This window comes from Gekko japonicus, unplaced genomic scaffold (genome assembly GCF_001447785.1).
Source record: "Gekko japonicus isolate JY-2015 unplaced genomic scaffold, Gekko_japonicus_V1.1 scaffold2921, whole genome shotgun sequence".
In the NCBI taxonomy this organism is placed as follows: domain Eukaryota; kingdom Metazoa; phylum Chordata; class Lepidosauria; order Squamata; family Gekkonidae; genus Gekko; species Gekko japonicus.
In genome coordinates this window covers 1-16,777 of record NW_015167624.1, presented here as the reverse complement: position 1 = coordinate 16,777, position 16,777 = coordinate 1, and the positions used below count along the sequence as shown (strand labels likewise).

The following is a 16,777-nucleotide window of genomic DNA, read 5'->3' as shown; positions in this document are numbered from 1 at the left end:
CGCTCCACTCACCTTTTAAATTTTCCGCCATTTTGGGTCCCCTTTTTTTTAATTTATTTCAATTTCCCTCCAGTCACTGAGGCCGCCAGAAACTTTTCATCTCACGAGACGAGGGGGGGGAGGAGGGAGAGGGGGAGGATCGGCGCCGAACTACCCTATGGCGCGGGCCCGCCGGAGCTCGCCTTTTGAGCCGCGCGCGCCTCGCCCAATGGGAAGTTCGGGAGCGCGCGAAGTCCCGCCCGGAGCGACCTCGAGGGCCCGCCTTCCTTGACCTCATTTGCATGGGCTCCGCCGCGCGCGCGACGCCCGCCGACTCTTCCCCGCTGCCGTCTTTTGAGGTGTGCTTCGCGAGGGGAGAGGAAGTCCCGTTGGGCTCAGCCGGCCTTGCTTCCGTGTAAACGACGGGTCGTAAAACAAAAAACAAATCGAAGCTGTCAGTTTGGCAAAAGAACACCGTCCCCGGCTTTGGTGCCTCGGCCGACGGCGAAGACTTAAAAAGTAATTTTTTAAAAGTAAGGAGCTCCTGCACCCAAATCGTAATTAACACAGGGAATTTAGAATGCACTACTACAAGCAGTGGGCTACAAGCATAGCGTCAAGAGGGGATTGGATAAACACATGGAGCGGAGGTCTATTGGTGGCTATTAGCTGTAAATTATAGATGTAAGTTATAGATTGAGTTGTGGTGGCTCTCAAGTGGTTAAGACGCTGAACTGCAGGCTGTGGAAGGTCAGTAGTTCAGCAGTTCGAGACCCGGGTGCTGCATGACGGAGTGAGCTCCCGTCTCTAGTTCCAGCTCCTGCCAACCTAGCAGTTTGAAAGCAAGAAATTGCAAGTAGATGAATAGGTACCACTTCGGTGGGAAGGTAACAGCGTTCAGTGCACCTTGGCATCTAGCCATGCCGGCCACATGACCACGGAAACTTCTTTGGACAGCGCTGGCTCTTGCACAGCAACCCTAGAGTTGGATTCGACTGGCTTTCGAACAAGGGAATCTTTACTATAGATGGAGCACAATAATGGGCGCTTTCACATATGCTGAATAATGCATTTTTGATCCACTTTCAATGCACTTTGCAACGGGATTTTACTGTGACCGATTCCGCAAAAGCAGTTGTGCCCTCGGTCTGCCGTTTCCCCTGGTTGTAGGGTTCGATTTCCCACTATTTGCTGTGCGGCCACATTTTGACCCGCATCTCCCACCAATTGCCCACTTGTCTTCTTGATCCTTATTTTTTAGGATCAAGAAGATGCAGGGAAAATCGGTTGGGTCGGGTCGGGTCGGCTCGGCTCGACTAGCCCTGTTCTGAAGCAGTAGCACAAATTTAGAGTCCAGTGGCACCTTTAAGACCAACGAAGTTTTATTCAAGCACGATTCCGCAAAAGCAGTTGTTGCGCCCTAAAAAATAAGGATCAAGAAGACTCGGGGGAGATGCGTGTCAAAATGTGGCCCTGCAGCAAATAGTGGGAAATTGACCAGTACAACGGGGGAAACAGAGAGCGCAACAGCTGCTTTTGCGGAATTGGTCTATGGAACGGCACAGTCCTCTTGCAAACAACAGCTAAAGTGCATTGATAGTGCATTATCCAGCGCATGTATTCTTGGTCCTGGGGGGGGGGGCAAGAGTGGGAGTCTTCTGCCTCAATGGGGGTCTTCTGCCTCAAACTTCAGCAATGTAACCATACATTTTTAGACAGAGAGGTCGGGACACACAGAGCATCCTGTCCTTCCTGCGATCTGATACTATCCCTTTGAAGTAGAATGCTATTCTTAGGGACAAGACTTCCTTTCTTCCAGCTTTAACACCTTCTCTCTCACACACACAAGGGGCACACACTCTCCATCTTTGGCACCATGGATGCAGGACATGCATTCTCCATCTGCATCCATCCCATCTAGTTCGATTAGATTCTATCCCTGTCTCCCACCTCTACTATCCAGAATGTTGTTCAGTCGCACAGTCAAGTCCGACTCTTCGCGACCCCATGGATCCTATCCAGAATGCAGTTCCCTAAATAAAGAACTCTCATTAGTTCAAAACTGACAAGTGGCTCTTTGTAGCTTTGCTAGCACACGTAGTGCCCAGAAGCTGCTGCTGCATGTAAGCTTAGCGCCCTCTGCTATTTAATAGGGATTCCTGGCTATAGTGAACCTCCTCAGAACCTGGGTTTTGGTCACTGCATGACACAGAGTGTTGGACTGGATGAGCTGTTGGCCTGATCCAACATGGCTTCTCATATGTTCTTATGAACTTGTGGTTGCTAGCACTGATCTTGATGGACCATGGGCCCGATCCAGCATCAGGCAGCTTCGTGTGTGTTCAGCCCCCTCCCCACCACCCCCACGTGGATGCCCTGCTGCCACTACAGATACCTCTGCCTCCGCAGCAGCAATGAGTGCATGAGGAATCATCCCTGTGTGTCTCTTTGGGCACCCCCCAATGCCTGACTATGAAACCACTCTTTGCATTAAAAATCCCTCAGATAAATTCATGCTTGGCTAGCTCTTGGAACACCCATAGACTGTTTGTTGTTGTTCAGTCGCACAGTCGAGTCCGACTCTTCGCGCCCCCATGGACCAGATCCCGCCAGGCCTTCCGGTCTTCCGCCGTCCTCTGAGGTTTGCTCAATTTCATGTTCGTTGCATCGATGACCCTGTCTAACCATCTCATCCTTTGCCGTCCCCATCTTCTTTGACCTTCAATCTTTCCCAGCATCAGGGTCTTCTCCAGTGAGTGCTCCCTTCTCATTGGGTGGCCAAAGTATTTGAGCTTCAGTTTCATTATCTGGCCTTCCAGGGAACAGTCAGGGTTGATTTCTTTGAGGATTGACTGATTTGATCTTCTTGCAGTCCAAGGGACTCTCAAGAGTCTTCTCCATGTACTATTATGTTTTATTCATTATTAGTTAATCTCTCTCTTTCTTCTCCCCCCCCCTTGCTGTTTGTTTGGAAAACCTTGAATAAAAGAGTTGTTTGAAAAATCCTGCCGATGACCTGTTGACCACGGCTTGGGATGACCTGACTCCATTCCTCTGCTGACCTGGGTGACCCGGCTGCCCTCCTCTCCTAGCGCTGGTTTTTCTTTGCTTGCTGTCTCTTTGCCCCTACAGATGCAGAGGGCGTGGGCAGGGTAAGAACTACGTACTCATATGAACACTATAGATTTGTTCCTGACGGGTCACCGGAGTGTCCATTTTTCCATGCCTGCTACAATGGGATAGAAGAAAACGGAAGCCTCGTAGCCAAGGAGTAGGGATGCCAGCCTCCAGGTGGGGCCTGGGGATCCCCCAGAATTACAGCTCATCTCCAGACTACAGGGATCAGTTCCTCTGGAGAAAATGGCTGTTTTGGAGGACAGACTCTATGGCATTGGACCCCACTGAGGTCCCTGTCATCCCCAGGCTCCAACCCCAAATTTCCAAGAGTTTCCCAACTCGGATTATAAGAACATAAGAGAACATCAGAGAAGCCAAGGTTGGATCAGGCCAAAGGCCCATCCAGTCCAACACTCTGCCACACAGTGGCCAGAAATACCAGGTGCCCTCAGGAGGTCCAGCAGTGGGGCCAGGACACTAGAAGCCCTCCCACTGTTGCTACCCCCCCCCCAAGCACCAAGAAGACAGAGCATCACTTGCCCCAGACTGAGGGTTCCTATCTATACCTTGTGGCTAATAGTCACTGATGGACCTCTGCTCCATATGCTTATCTAATTCCCTCTTGAAGCTGTCCATGCCTGTAGCCACCACCACCTCCTGTGGCAGTGAATTCCATGTGTTGATCAGTCTTTGGGTGAAGAAGTACTTCCTTTTATCTGTTCTAACCCGACCGCTCAGAAATTTCATGGAATGCCCACCAGTTCTTGTATTGCGAGAAAGGGAGAAAAGTACCTCTTTCTCGACCTGCTCTATCCCATGCATAATCTTATAAATAAAGATCTGGCAACCTTACCCCTCCATTCCCCGCTGGTGGCCACGGGGGAACTGGTAACCCTGTGAAGGACTCTTCCATGAGATCCAGAGGCAAGCATATGATTAGGGTTGCCTACTCCAGGTTCTATGGGGCTGCGGTGGCTCAGAGGTTAACACGCCGAGATGCAGACCGGAAGGTCTGTAGCTCGGCAGTTCAAGACCCCAGTGCCGCGTGACAGAGTGAGCTCCCATCTCTGGCCCCAGCTCCTGCCAACCTAGCCGTTCGAAAGCAAGAAACTGCAAGTAGATAACAGGTACTGCTGCGGTGGGAAGGTAACAGCGTTCAGTGTGGCTTGGTGGTTAGTCATGCGGTGCACTACGGAAGAGTCTTCGGACAGCGCTGGCTCTTCGCCTTGAAAACGGAGATGAGCACCGCCCCCTAGAGTCGGAGTCGACTGGCTTTCGAGCAAGGGAAACCTTTAACTTACTCCAGCTTCTGCCCTGACCTGGATAGCCCAGGTCTCATCAGATCTCAGAAGTTAAGGAAGGTCAACTCTGGCTAGTATTTAGACGGGAGAACATCAAGGAATACGAGGAACACCAAGGTTGTGTGGCACGGAGGCAGGCAATGGCAAACCACCTCTGAACGTCTCTTGCCTTGAAAACCCCCACGGGGTTGCCATGAGTCAGCAAAAAAGTGAACAAATGCCAGGTTAGGAAACTCCTGGAGATTCAGAGGTAGAGCCTGGGGGGGCGGAGTCTGGGGGAGGAAGAGAGTTCAGTAGGGCTGCGATGCCACAGAGTCCACCCTCCAAAGTAGCCATTTTTCTCCACTCTATAATCTGGAGATCGGTTGTAATTCCAAGAGATCTCCAGGCTCCACCAGGGGATTGGCAATCCTGCATTTATTTATTTATTTTATTAGATTTTCACCCCGCCCTCCCAGCAAGGCTGGCTCATTTGAGAGAGAAAAGAAATAAGGACAAGGCCAACAGGGCAAGTAAAGGAAAAAGTATATATTTTATTACTCAGCTGAAAATTCCCTATGCGCTTCGCCAAAGGGCTTTTTTCTGGGGGAATCTGTTATTTTTTTCAGTGTTCCTTCTACAAGTGCTGTTGTTGAAGGAACACTGAAAGACTGAAAGAATCCTCTGAAGGAGTCTGAAGGCCATTCATAAGTAATTGGGATAGCTACTTGTTGGTTTGCCATCTTCTAAATTGTTTTTGACTCTAATGTTTTGGCCAGTAGGTACATTCAAAATACTTTAATTCACAGCACATATTTCTCCACGATGGCACCAACCGAACGCGGTGGGAAGGTTCTGTGGCTTCCTTCCTCTGGGATCGCGCCACAATCAAAGCGTTTAGCCAGGTTTGAAGGTAAACAGGTAATCCCCGTCTTAAAGCTTGAAGATTGCTTTTTTCCCACGGTAAAAGCAAGAGGAAACGTGCTTAGCAAAAGAAAGAAAGGTGCAAAGAATTGAGACAGCTAGGATTTCTGCACGAGTTAACAAAGCACGGGTTGCCTTATATGACAGGGGCTTCTCTTTACATTCCAGACTTCTTCCTACCTGTGCGTTGGCCTCAAAAAGGGAACCGCTTAAAAAAAAAAAAGTCACGATTATATGGCTAGGAGAAAGAAAAGGCAATGAAGGGGTTGGCTGAAAGATAATATGACCTTTAGAAAGTTAGAAGCCGAAGATTATCTATGGTATTTTCAAGAACAAAGGTGTGAAAAGATTTAGGGTTACAGCCTCACATTCTAAAACTGTCCAAGGCGTCCAGGTGCGCCTAAGAGAATAAGCAGTACGCGGCTGGATCACAGAGAGTCTGCACAGATTGCCAGATGAGGTAGGGAAACGGGTTTTGGGATGCCGGTGACGAAAGAGCAACACACTGAAATGCCTACAGCCATTCAGACAACAACCAGTTTGCAGGAAGGGGGCTTTCGGTGCCAGACACCCTCAGTCCTCCCATTCGTCGTCGTCGTCTTCAACTCCATTATCTTCGTCGTCGTCTGTGGATGCAGAAGAACGAGTAAATAATGCGGGAGGAAGATAAGCCAGAAGGCTCTCCGGAGCACCCGTGCAAGGAGAGTTTCAAATAGGGATAAACATGCATTCTGGGTACATCCAGACCTTCAAAGTCATTACTAACGAGCGATTTCAACTTGCACTGGGCCCTTAGTGCCAAAGCAGACATTAGTCTGGAGGTCTGGGATTACCCTACTGGTGGTTTTTGTTGAATCCATGCGACCATGTGTGAGCCCATGTCTGCATGCGCATGCTGATCTGATCAGGGAAGAAGCACGGAGGGTGGGAACGTTTAACCCTTTGACTCCAAATAGAGTTTCCCCAAATGTTCAGAGGGCAAAATTCCACACAGCTGAAAAGTGACTCAAATACAATTCCCCCAGTTCAAATTATAACTGCTTCTTAGTGTGAGAAGAGGTCGGTGATTCTCTGCTCTGTACTTTATCAGTAAATGGCTTTCAAAAGGAATCAGTGGCCCCGTTCACATGGAGAATTTGCCACGCGAAAGGCACACATGTCGGGCGGATTTTCGGGGCGCGATCACACCGCAACATCTGGGAAGCGTAGCGCACCCGTGGCCAACCTGTGGCGTCCCGCCGAAGATGCAAAGTTAAAAAGTACCAAGGAAAGTGCACTGGTATCTGGAAAATGGGTGGCACAGGCGGGCGTCTGATTGCAGGAGCGCTAGTATCCCGTGGCATCCGGCACCCATCCACGTCTCGCCGCAAAGTGGATGTTTTTCGTAAGCGCATGCGCACAAACACGAAACTGAAAGCAGTGCTGCTCCACGGAACTGGGCATGCACACAAACGCGAAACGCTTGTGTGATTGCGCTACGCCGCTTCTTTGCCATGATGCAGCATCGCCATGTGATCGCCAGCTAACAGCCAAAGCACGGAGACTCGGGGGACCATGTGATCGAGCTACCACGCTTTATTTTGCTCCGGGGCAAACAGCCACGCCTCCCCCCCCACGTTATCTGGCCCGTGTGACTGGGGCCGGTATGTATTTCCAAATAGTAGCCCGAATAGCCCTGTCGTCTCGAAAACCCCAATGGAGGGTTGCCATAATTCAGCTGCAATTTAAGGACACTTAATTATTATTTTCTGTTTCTTAAGAAAAATGTTCGAAATGGAGTTGCCAGTGTACCACCATGGAATTTTGCCCCCTGAATTGCGTTTGAGTCCCTTTTCAGTTTGATCACTGGGTTGAAGGAGTTTATTACGTATTCCCCACCACCACCTGTGCGCTACACCCTCTGATGGTGGCAGAGCGACACCACTCACCTGAGGAGTGGATGACCTTGCATCTCTTCTGCATCACATGCATGAGAGCCCCTACCAGGCCTTCCTCGCTTTCGGCGGGTGGTGGTGGAGTGTCCAACGTGTCAGGCGTCTGAAATAAATGGGGAAGTGGTAAGTGGGGGTCGTTTGGGTTTGTCAGACTCAGGCAAGCCCTTTGACTTCTTCTTAGATCAAGGGTCCCCAAACATTTTGAGCTTGCGGGCACATTTGGAATTCTGACACGGCATGGTGGGCGCAGCAACAAAATGGCTGCCACAGAATGGCTGCCACAGGAGGCAGAGCCAGCCACAAAATGATTGCCACCGCTTAACTATAGTCACACAGTGTAGGTCATTGTGCCGTGGTGGCCGCTGCTGCCAAAGCAATATTTTTTAAAAAAAATCTGAACAGCCAATCAAATCTCCAGTGGCCAATCAGAAGCCTTGCAAGGCAAAAGCCCTACCTGGCCCCGTCCACTTCCTAAAAACACTCGGTGGGAGCCAGAAAAGGTGTTGGCAGGCACCATGGTGCCTGTGAGCACCCCGTTGAGGACCCCTGTGGTAGATGCTGGATATGTGAGAAGTGGAAAGAAATGAACAAGCTCTATTATTTATTTTCCTGATCTGCTGAAGCCACTGCTATTATTGGCCGAACCACTTGGATGCCGTCACTGCTGAGCTGAGACCAAGTCTATAATTCCCCCATAACCAAGGCCAGGGCATTTTCGGTGGCGGCTCCTACCTGGTGGAATGAGCTCCCGGCGGAGATCCGGGCCCTGCGGGACCTTGTACAGTTCCGCAGGGCCTGCAAGACGGAGCTCTTCCGCCAGGCTTTTGAATTCCCCCATAGGGTTGCCAACATCCAGGCGGGGGGTGGGAGATCTCCCGTTATTACAACCGATCTTCAAACAATGACATCCCCCCCCCAGGAATGGAAGATGGACTGTATGGCTTTATACCCTGGTGAGGTCACACACACCCTCCTCAAACCCCGCCCTTCCCAAGGCTCCACCTTCCCAATTCTCCAAGAATTTCCCAACCCAGAGTTGGCAACCATACTCCCCCTTGGCCACCAGCAGGAAATGGGGGGCAGGGTTGCTAGATCCAGGTTGGGAAACTCCTGGGGATTCCTCAGGACCACATAGTTCCTCATAAGCCTTGTACCCGGTCTACCTAACCAGCAAGAGCAGAAGTAAAAGTATAAAGGTTTGGAAAGCCTTAAATTTCCTGGTGGCAGCCGTATATACATAGTAGAATAAAATAAAGAACACTTTTAAAGGGAAACCAGTCCTCCCAAATAAGGAGGTCGTCACAGTTTGTTTATAAAATGTGAATAACTCAGACAAGGCTTATGTGGTTCGGTCCCTTTCCTTTCGTCCTGCTAACCCAGACCATGTTGCCAGCTGGCTGCCGGATGCCCACCATCATTATATTGCGCTAGCACTTTATGTATCATTTTAGACCGATTTTATTGCAATTTTTTATCAATTTAACTGTTTTATCTTGTCATAATATCAGGTCAGCTGCCCTACTTCAGCGGTGAGGGCAGGATATAAATTAAATAAGTATAAATAAAATAAACTCTCAGCCATTAGGAGAGGGAACAGGAACTTTCAGACAGAATGAGGGGAAACGGGCTTTGCGGAATGTCTGCAGTTCGCCTCACCGCTGGCCCTGTCACATGGGATTGTGTCCCCACAACAGTCAGTCGTTATTTCTGTCCAGAGTAAAATTCTCATAACCAAAGCGGTGGTCACTGATTCTGCAACACCAGAGCAGAGAGTCCGAGCGTTATGTGTAGGCTGCACTGATGGTTAGCAATTCCTTGTGGGTGGAATCTTCCTGCTTTTCCTCCAATCCCGTTAACTCTCGGAATAGCGGCCTGCTGAGGCTCTTCCGTGTGGACTGAATTTATTTTTTATTTTATTTTATTTTATTTTAGCAGGCTTAAAAAGCCTGAATCTAGTGAGCCGCAAGGATCCTGACCTGAATAGCCCCAGCTAGCACGATCTCATCAGACCTCAGAAGCTAAGCAGGGTGGGCCCTGCCTAGTATTTGGATGGGAGACCTTCCAAGGAATACCAGGGTCGTGACGTGGAAGCAGGCAATGGCAAACCACCTCTGAAAAGTGGACCACAGGTTTCACTGTGCTTCCCATCCAGTTCATAAAGGATCGCAGACAGGGGTCGTTTCGTAGAAAAAGAGCAAGGGGAACTTGCTCATTAGCATATGCCACACCCCCTGACATCACCGGAAGTGTGCCAATAAGGCCACACCCACCACTCAGTTAGTCTTAGTCTTAAAGGTTAGTCTTAAAGGTGCTATTTGAACTCTTGGACTATTTTGCAGCAACAGACTAACACAGCTACCTCAGGGAAGCTCCTGGATGGGGCTGGGAGTCCTTGCGGAGGCCACGTGGAGTGGCCTCGGCCAGGCAGAGGGAGAGGACGCCAACTTACCCTCCTGCTTCTTCATCCGTCTGCAACAGAATGAGGCTGGAAGAAGGGGGCGGCCAGAAGAAGGGGCGGGGCTTCGTTGTGTGCCCTGCCCCCCTGCACCTCACCCGGGGGACCTGCGATCCCCCGCGATACCCCCGAAATGACCTCTGATCGCGGATCATATTTTGTTAACCCTTAAGGGTCCCCCGTATCTATGACTGCCAGCTCCTGGTTGGGAAATACCTGGAGATTTTGGGATGGACCCACAAAGAGAGGGGAAGAAAAACTAAACTGTTAAATAGTGGGTTCCATGGATGAACAGACTCCAAGTATAGTGATCAGCTCTCTTCATTAGTGATTTCAGCAAGGAGAAGAAGGACTGAAAATCCCTGGCAGAAGCCTGGTTTTTAAGCATGCAAGACACCACACCCCAAACACACCCCACTCCCAACGATAGGGTATTTACATTACATTGTTTCTCTATTGGTCCACTCTAGGATCCTTGTTTCTCTATTGGTCCATTATAGGATCCTAGCCAGCTATTGTTTGTGGACGCAAGCTCAACCCGATCCCAGGGCTAGTTGAGGCTGACTCATCCTTAGTACACAACATAAACCACTCAAGCAAAAACCTCCAAAGGAAGTTTAGAAAACTAGTTAAGGGCCAAAAGTTAAAAACATAAAAGGTATAGACAAAAGTACTCGTGCTTACTTCAAAAACACATGATAACCTTGTAGGGGCCTAAATAAAACCTCATAAAATCTTCAATGTGACAAATGCACAAAAAAAGAACAACATATGACCTGATGCGTTTCAGCTCACAAGTTTAGGACCTAAACTGGAAGGTACATATTGATGCTATTACTATCTCCAAAATATGCAATTGCTTCTGACACAAGGCCAGATACATTTGTGGCCCACAAGCAAAAAAACATTTTGTATGCAATTCAATTCCAGATTGGAACGTTCAATTTTTGGTCCTATAACAATTGTTTACTGCCTTGCCAGTGTAACAGGGACTTTGTTGCATGTTGTATTTTGTACTATTTGCCCTCTGAAGAAGGTTCTTGTGAGCCAAAATGCTCTAAATTCATGCCCTGATCTGTCTGTATTACTCTGGGAGCACCACGGACACAAATAAATTTCTCAAGGTCCTCGTCCTACTTTCCTGTCACGAAGAGCACTGGCTTCAGCACCTGAATCCCCTTCTCCACATGCAGGAATGAAGGAGAACCCACAACTCACCTGCTGGCCACTATGTGAAGCAGGATGCTGGACTAGATGGACTCTTGGTCTGATCCAGCAGGGCTTTTCTTATATTCTTACGAAAGTCCTTCTGGTGGCCATAAGGACTTTAAAACACATGAACTGACCTTTTCAAGATTTGTGTCTGCTCACAGACTCAATATCTATCAGCAAACCCATCTTATTTGTCGGCTCCATGGCTTCACCTGGCGTTCTAGGATGCAGTCATCTCAGCTGCATTTGTCAATCACACTGTAATATGCAGGCCACAAACAAATGTTGTACCGGTGTATCTTAGATATCAGTGTGGAAAAGGTTCTCAGACCACGATGTCATACAGAACTGGTGCACTCTCAAGGAGATTTCCCTGGTTTTTTAAAAGTAAAGCGTGTAGGGCTGCCAGCTCCGGGTTGGAAAATGCTGGAAGTGAAGGACTTTGCACTGTCTCTTAGCCTCAGCCTACGAAGGAGGACCACAAGAGAGTCAGAGAGATAGATAGGCTAGGACACTGAGCAGCCTTTCCTTTTCACTCTCTGATGCTATCCCTTTGATGTGTAGATTGCGACTGTTGGGGAAACTTCCCTCCTTGTGGTCTCACACCCTCTCTCTCCACACACTTTGCCAGATCTTGGCACCATGAGGGTAGGACATACTTTCTGCATCTCTATCCATCCTAGCTAGTTAGACTAGATTAGAATCCTATCTCTACCCAATCCTGTCTAGAATGACGTTCCATATAATAAAGGGCTATTATTAGTTTAACAAAGATAAAGAAGCTCCATGTAACTTTGTTCCTGCAGTACACACACTCCAGATGGGCTCTGCTGCGGTGTAAGCCTTGAGTACTCTGCTCACTACTGGAAATAATTCCAACAGGAAATACCTGGAGATTTTGGGGGTGGAGCCTGAGGAGGGTGGGGTTTAGGGAGCCAAGGGACTTCAATGGGGAATAATGCCATAGAGGCCACCCTTCAAAGCAGCCATTTTCTCCAGGGGAACTTTTCTCTGTTGCCTGGAGATCAGTTGTAATCCCAGGAAGTCTCCTGCCTGGAGACTGGCAACCCTAACCATCACAGATGCATAGCATTGCGAGATATAGACTTGGGTTTCTCCAGATGTCCTGGAAAAAAACAACGGAGGTTTGTTCATGGTGATTATAATCTGGTATGTTGCTCATGTGCTCTTTCCTCTCCTGTTATGCCTGGAGTACAGTTGAAAGATCTGTCCTCACAGAGGAGGGAGAGCTTGTACCTGAATAAAACTTGGTCTTAAAAGTGCCACTGGACTGTTTTGGACCGGGGAAGGGGAACTCTGCAGCTTACCCGGCTGTTTCTTGCTCTGACTGAGGGCTGCTGGGAGCAGGGGGTGGGGCTTGTTGCATGTGGCCCCCCCCCGGGCTCTTTACTGCCGGAGCTCCGCTCCCGTGCGCTCCTGCAGGAAATGACCCCTAGTCCTAGCACTTTTTGCAAAGCAAGTCAATTGTTCATAATGGTGACGATTCGTAGGCTGAGACCAGATCGGTTTAATAAACTTTCCCTCGTGAAAAAGAGTCCTAAAAATCCAGTCTTTACTGTGCTGGTCCAACCTTTTAGCTGCAGGGCAAGCACAAACTGTTCTGCTCTGTCTGTCCAAGCCTGTCTCTCCCTGATGTTGGGGGGGGGGGGGGGTCGTCTCCCCCCCCGTTGGGGGGGGGGGGGGGGGAGCCGCTAAACACGGGCCAGCTCATCCTAAACAGCGCCTCTTTGGCACCACCTGATTTCACAGAAGTCATTTCCAGCAGTCATTTCCAGTATCTGCCAAGCGTTTTTAGAAAGTGGATGAGGCCAGGTAGAGCTCTTGGCCGTTGGAGATTTAATTGAGGTTCAGTTTTGTTCTTTTTTTAAAATGGCTTTGGCCGCAGCTGCCGCCATAGCACAAGATTTTCACTGCATGACTGGAGGTAAGCGGCAGCAGCCATTTTGTGGCTGGCTCCGCCTCCTGTGCCGTTTTGTGGCTGCGCTCCCCATGCTGTGTCAGAATCCCCGGAGCGTCCACAGGCTCAAAAAGGTTGGGGACCCCTCCTCTAGCCAGTCCAACCCTGGGAAGATGACTCCTCCCCAACCCCGAATATGGCAGTCGGACCCGCCTCACGCAGCGCAATCCATCCACGAGACTCCCCAGCTCGTCTCACCTTATTGAGTTGTATTCCTTGGCGTATTTGATCCAGCAGTGCGCCACGCCCCGAGGAGGGAGGAAGAGGAGGTGGTGTCCCCGTGGAACCCAGCGTTCCGGGGAGGGGAGGGGGTGGAGGACACGGTCCAGAGCTCTGGAAGGGAGGTGGGGGAGGCGGTGGGGGAGGAGGCGGTGGTGGGGCTGATCCAGAGGGGGGGGGGGGGCCGGGTTCGGTTGGGGGGGGGGGGGGGGGGATGCGTCGGACCTGAAAGCAAACAAATAGGAACACTCAGATCCCATTTCACGGGTGACTGCCTGCGTATATTTACACCGAAGTCCGGGGTCTCCAATACGGTCGCCAGGTCTTGTACGGCTCACCCTCAAATCGGTGCATCTAAATTCTAAATAAGAAGCCATTTAGTAGTTGGAGTGGTGTTATTTAAGGTCCCGGGGGGATACGTCACAGACATCTTCCTTTCCCAGTGTCTCACCTTCCCTTCTTAGCTCCTCCTTCACAGCCTCCAGCCCTCCTTGGCCTTCAATGAAGTCATAGATAATCTTGGAGGTCTCCACATCAGTCAGCTGGGCCTCGCTGATTCCCGCACGGGAGAAGAGCGTTTTCAAGTCAGGATCCAAGTTATTCACCTGAAACCGAAATATCAACATGCGCGGATGGGTGTGTGTTCATGCCTGCGAGACCCCCGTTGCCATCGTTTGTGCTATGCCTGACGTCTTGAGCCAAGACACATGAAAAGATCTTGCCACCAGGGTGCATGCCCTGGTAAACGTCTCGATTAGATTACTGCAATGCGCTCTACGCGGGGCTGCTCTTGAAGACTGACCAGAAGCTGCAGTTGGTACAGAATGCTGCAGCCAGGGTGCTGATTGGAGTGGGCTGTAGGTACCATATAATTCTAGGCTTGTTATGTCTACACTGGCTTCCAATTTGCTTCCGGGCTCAATTCAATGGGCTGGGATTGACCTTTGAAGCCCTGTACGGCCTGGGACCAATGCATCTTAAGAACCAGCATTTCCCATATGAATCTATCCAGTCATTCCGCTCATCACTCGGAGTCTCAGAGCGGCTTACAAACTCCTTTCCCTTCCCCTCCCCACAACAGGCACCCTGTGAGGTAGGTGGGGCTGAGAGAGCTCTTTCCAGAACTGTCCTTGAGAGAACAACTCTGACAGAACTATGGCTTGCCCAAGGTCATCCAGCAGCTGCGATTGGAGGAGTGGGGAATCAAACCCGGTTCTCCCAGATTAGAGTCTGCACACTTAACCACTACACCAAACTGGCTTTGGTTGCCCCTGCCATCTTGGCCTATACAGGCAGCAATCTGAGAAAGTGCTTTTTCAATCATGGTGTCAAAATTTTGGAACTCCCTCCCTTTAGTAGCTGGGTGATGACTTATATATATATATATCTCTTCCTCCAGTGGGTGATGACTTTTTTTGTTTCATGTGCCATTCCCCCAATAATGGTTATTGGTCCTCCTCCCTGGTTCTGGTACCATTTCCTTATGTGTTTTAATTGCATTGTTTTATCATTTTAAATGTTGTTTTTTATTGTTGAAATGTTTTTGTGTGTGCTGCCTGGGAGACCCTGATCAGGTGTACAGGGGGCATTAAAATGTTTTAATTAAGTAATTAAAATTAAATGTGGCTCACCGTTTATTGTTTGATGGCTGATTTTGCTGCGGCTGACAGAAATGGAATGCAGCGTGGAGTTACAGGGCTGCGGGAACGCATTAAAGCTACCTTATGAGATCCCCCCGGCACTGTCAGGCCCTCCTCTCAAACACTGTGTACAACCAAGCCAATCCTAGCACCTGTGCTGGTTGCGGCACAGCCATACGGCTTTTCAGGGCGGTGGAACGAAATTGACAAACGAACCGAAATTCGCGCGCCAACCTAATCTGCACTCCGAAACCTCGGTAGATTTAGCCCGTATTTGCTGATTTTGCAAAATGTATTGGCCTTCTGGAAGGAAAGGGGACAGTACCAACAGAAAGCTCTGAAGACCCATTCCCTGTCCATTAGACACACACGCACAGGGTGGGGGGGGGGAGGAGACTGGGGAAACAAAATTCCAGGGGCGGAAGTCAGCTGGAGGGCCCCCTGAAGCCAGCATCATGCTGCAGTCACGGGACACGTTTACTGTTTCCCCAGATGTGTTCTGAATGGCAGCCACTAGGGGTGCAGGGAAGGCAGAGTGCAGTGTGTTGTTCTGACTCTGCTGGCCAGGCCTTTCTGCAGTGTTTACTAGGAAGCTGAGGGGAAACCCTTTCTTCTCAGATCCTGCTAAACTAGGGCTGGATATCGAGGGGGGAGGCATGGCTGTTTGCTGCCGAGCAAACTACCGCGCGGCCGCAGGATCAAATGTCCCACCAACGTCCCTTGGTTTGGGGGGAGGTGCTGATCATACGTCAGTCCTGCGGCGCAGCAAAGAAGCGGCGCGGCGGGGGTTGTGTGTGTTTTTTTAACCAAAGTGTGTGCATGCGCCGTTGGGTGCTTGTGCGCATCCCTTGGAGACTTGGGGGGGGAACCTTTTCGTGACGGGACATGGGCGGGCGCCGGATGCCAAGAGCTACCACCGAAACGTGATCAGACGCCCGCCCTTGCCCCGCGGTTTCCGGAAACTAGTACCTCGGAGGTACTAGTTTTTTACGGCGCATCTTCGGTGGGAAGCCTCGGGTTAGCCACGGGAGCTCTACGCTTCCCAGATGTTGCGGTTTGATTGTGCCCGGAAAATCCGCCTATCTTCCGTCTCTGTAGTGTGGCTAATGCTCCGTGTGACCGCAGCCTAGGGCCGATTTCCCACAAGCGCTGCTCCACACTTGCTCTTCCCTTTTGCCCCGATGGTACATGGTGTCAATTTCACACAAGGTGCTACGCGGCCACATTTTGCCCCGGAGCTTCACACGATTTCCCCCGCATCTACTCAATCCTCAAAAAACACGACTGAGTAGACGTGGGGGAAATCACGCGAAGCTGCGGGCCGGGCCGTGTAGCAGCTTGTGTGAAATTGACACGTACCATCGGGGCAAAAGGGAAGAGCGAGCGTGGAGCAGCGCTTGTGGGAAATCGGTCACAGTTGAGTTGATCTGAGCTTCAGTCCACAGCTTCATAGAGGCCTGGTATCCTAAACTGCACGTTCTGATTGGCTATTTTACACAGGGGGCCAATCAGAGCTTAGGGATGGTTTTGGAGGGAGCAGCAACTATTGGTCGTTATCTACAAGTTACGATTGGGGTTTAACAGCCTAGCGGGCGTGGTTTGCCAGGCCAAAGGACTATAAATTGAGCTACTTACTGTATTGTATTGTTGTTGATTGTTCTTGTTAATAAAGCTGAATCACTTGTTTAAGAACTGCCTTGAGGCTGATATTTTATACTAGGGTTGCCAGGTCCCTCTTGGCAGCTATACTGTGTGCTATATTATAATGAATAAACTCATATGAAAAGTCTATGTGTATTTTATCGTTAGATCAAGGTGGGTAGCTGTGTTGGTCTGAGGATCTCACACCTTTTGGAGACCTAAGAATAACTCCCCCCCCCCATGGTCTCTCCCTCCGTCAAGTAAACCATGTGGGTACATACATCAAATCCACTGTTGGGATCCCAACCGATGTGCTGGATATGCCTGCAAAGGAATCACAGAAGAGATCCATTGAGCAAAGACACGCAACTGACAGCCGATGCTCCCTCTAAGCTGTG

The 16,777-nt window shown here is 49.9% G+C and overlaps 2 protein-coding genes across 2 annotated transcripts in view; both read right to left on the bottom strand.

Annotated features, from left to right (window-relative positions):
- Positions 1-31, bottom strand: part of SUV39H1 (suppressor of variegation 3-9 homolog 1) — an 11,782-nt gene extending 11,751 nt beyond the window's left edge. The window contains exon 1 of the mRNA XM_015414041.1: positions 13-31. Within this exon, the coding sequence (XP_015269527.1) occupies positions 13-31 (19 nt within the window). The remainder of the gene's footprint in view (positions 1-12) is intronic.
- A 4,931-nt stretch (positions 32-4,962) lies between these two features.
- On the bottom strand, positions 4,963-16,703 carry LOC107112840 (wiskott-Aldrich syndrome protein-like; the record flags this gene model as incomplete). The annotated part of the gene is made up of 6 exons (XM_015414038.1): positions 4,963-5,926; positions 7,229-7,337; positions 13,078-13,257; positions 13,295-13,323; positions 13,550-13,703; positions 16,661-16,703. Coding segments are annotated over 6 exons (568 nt in total), but the record flags the coding sequence as incomplete, so codon positions are not given.
- Between the last annotated feature and the right edge of the window lie 74 nt (positions 16,704-16,777).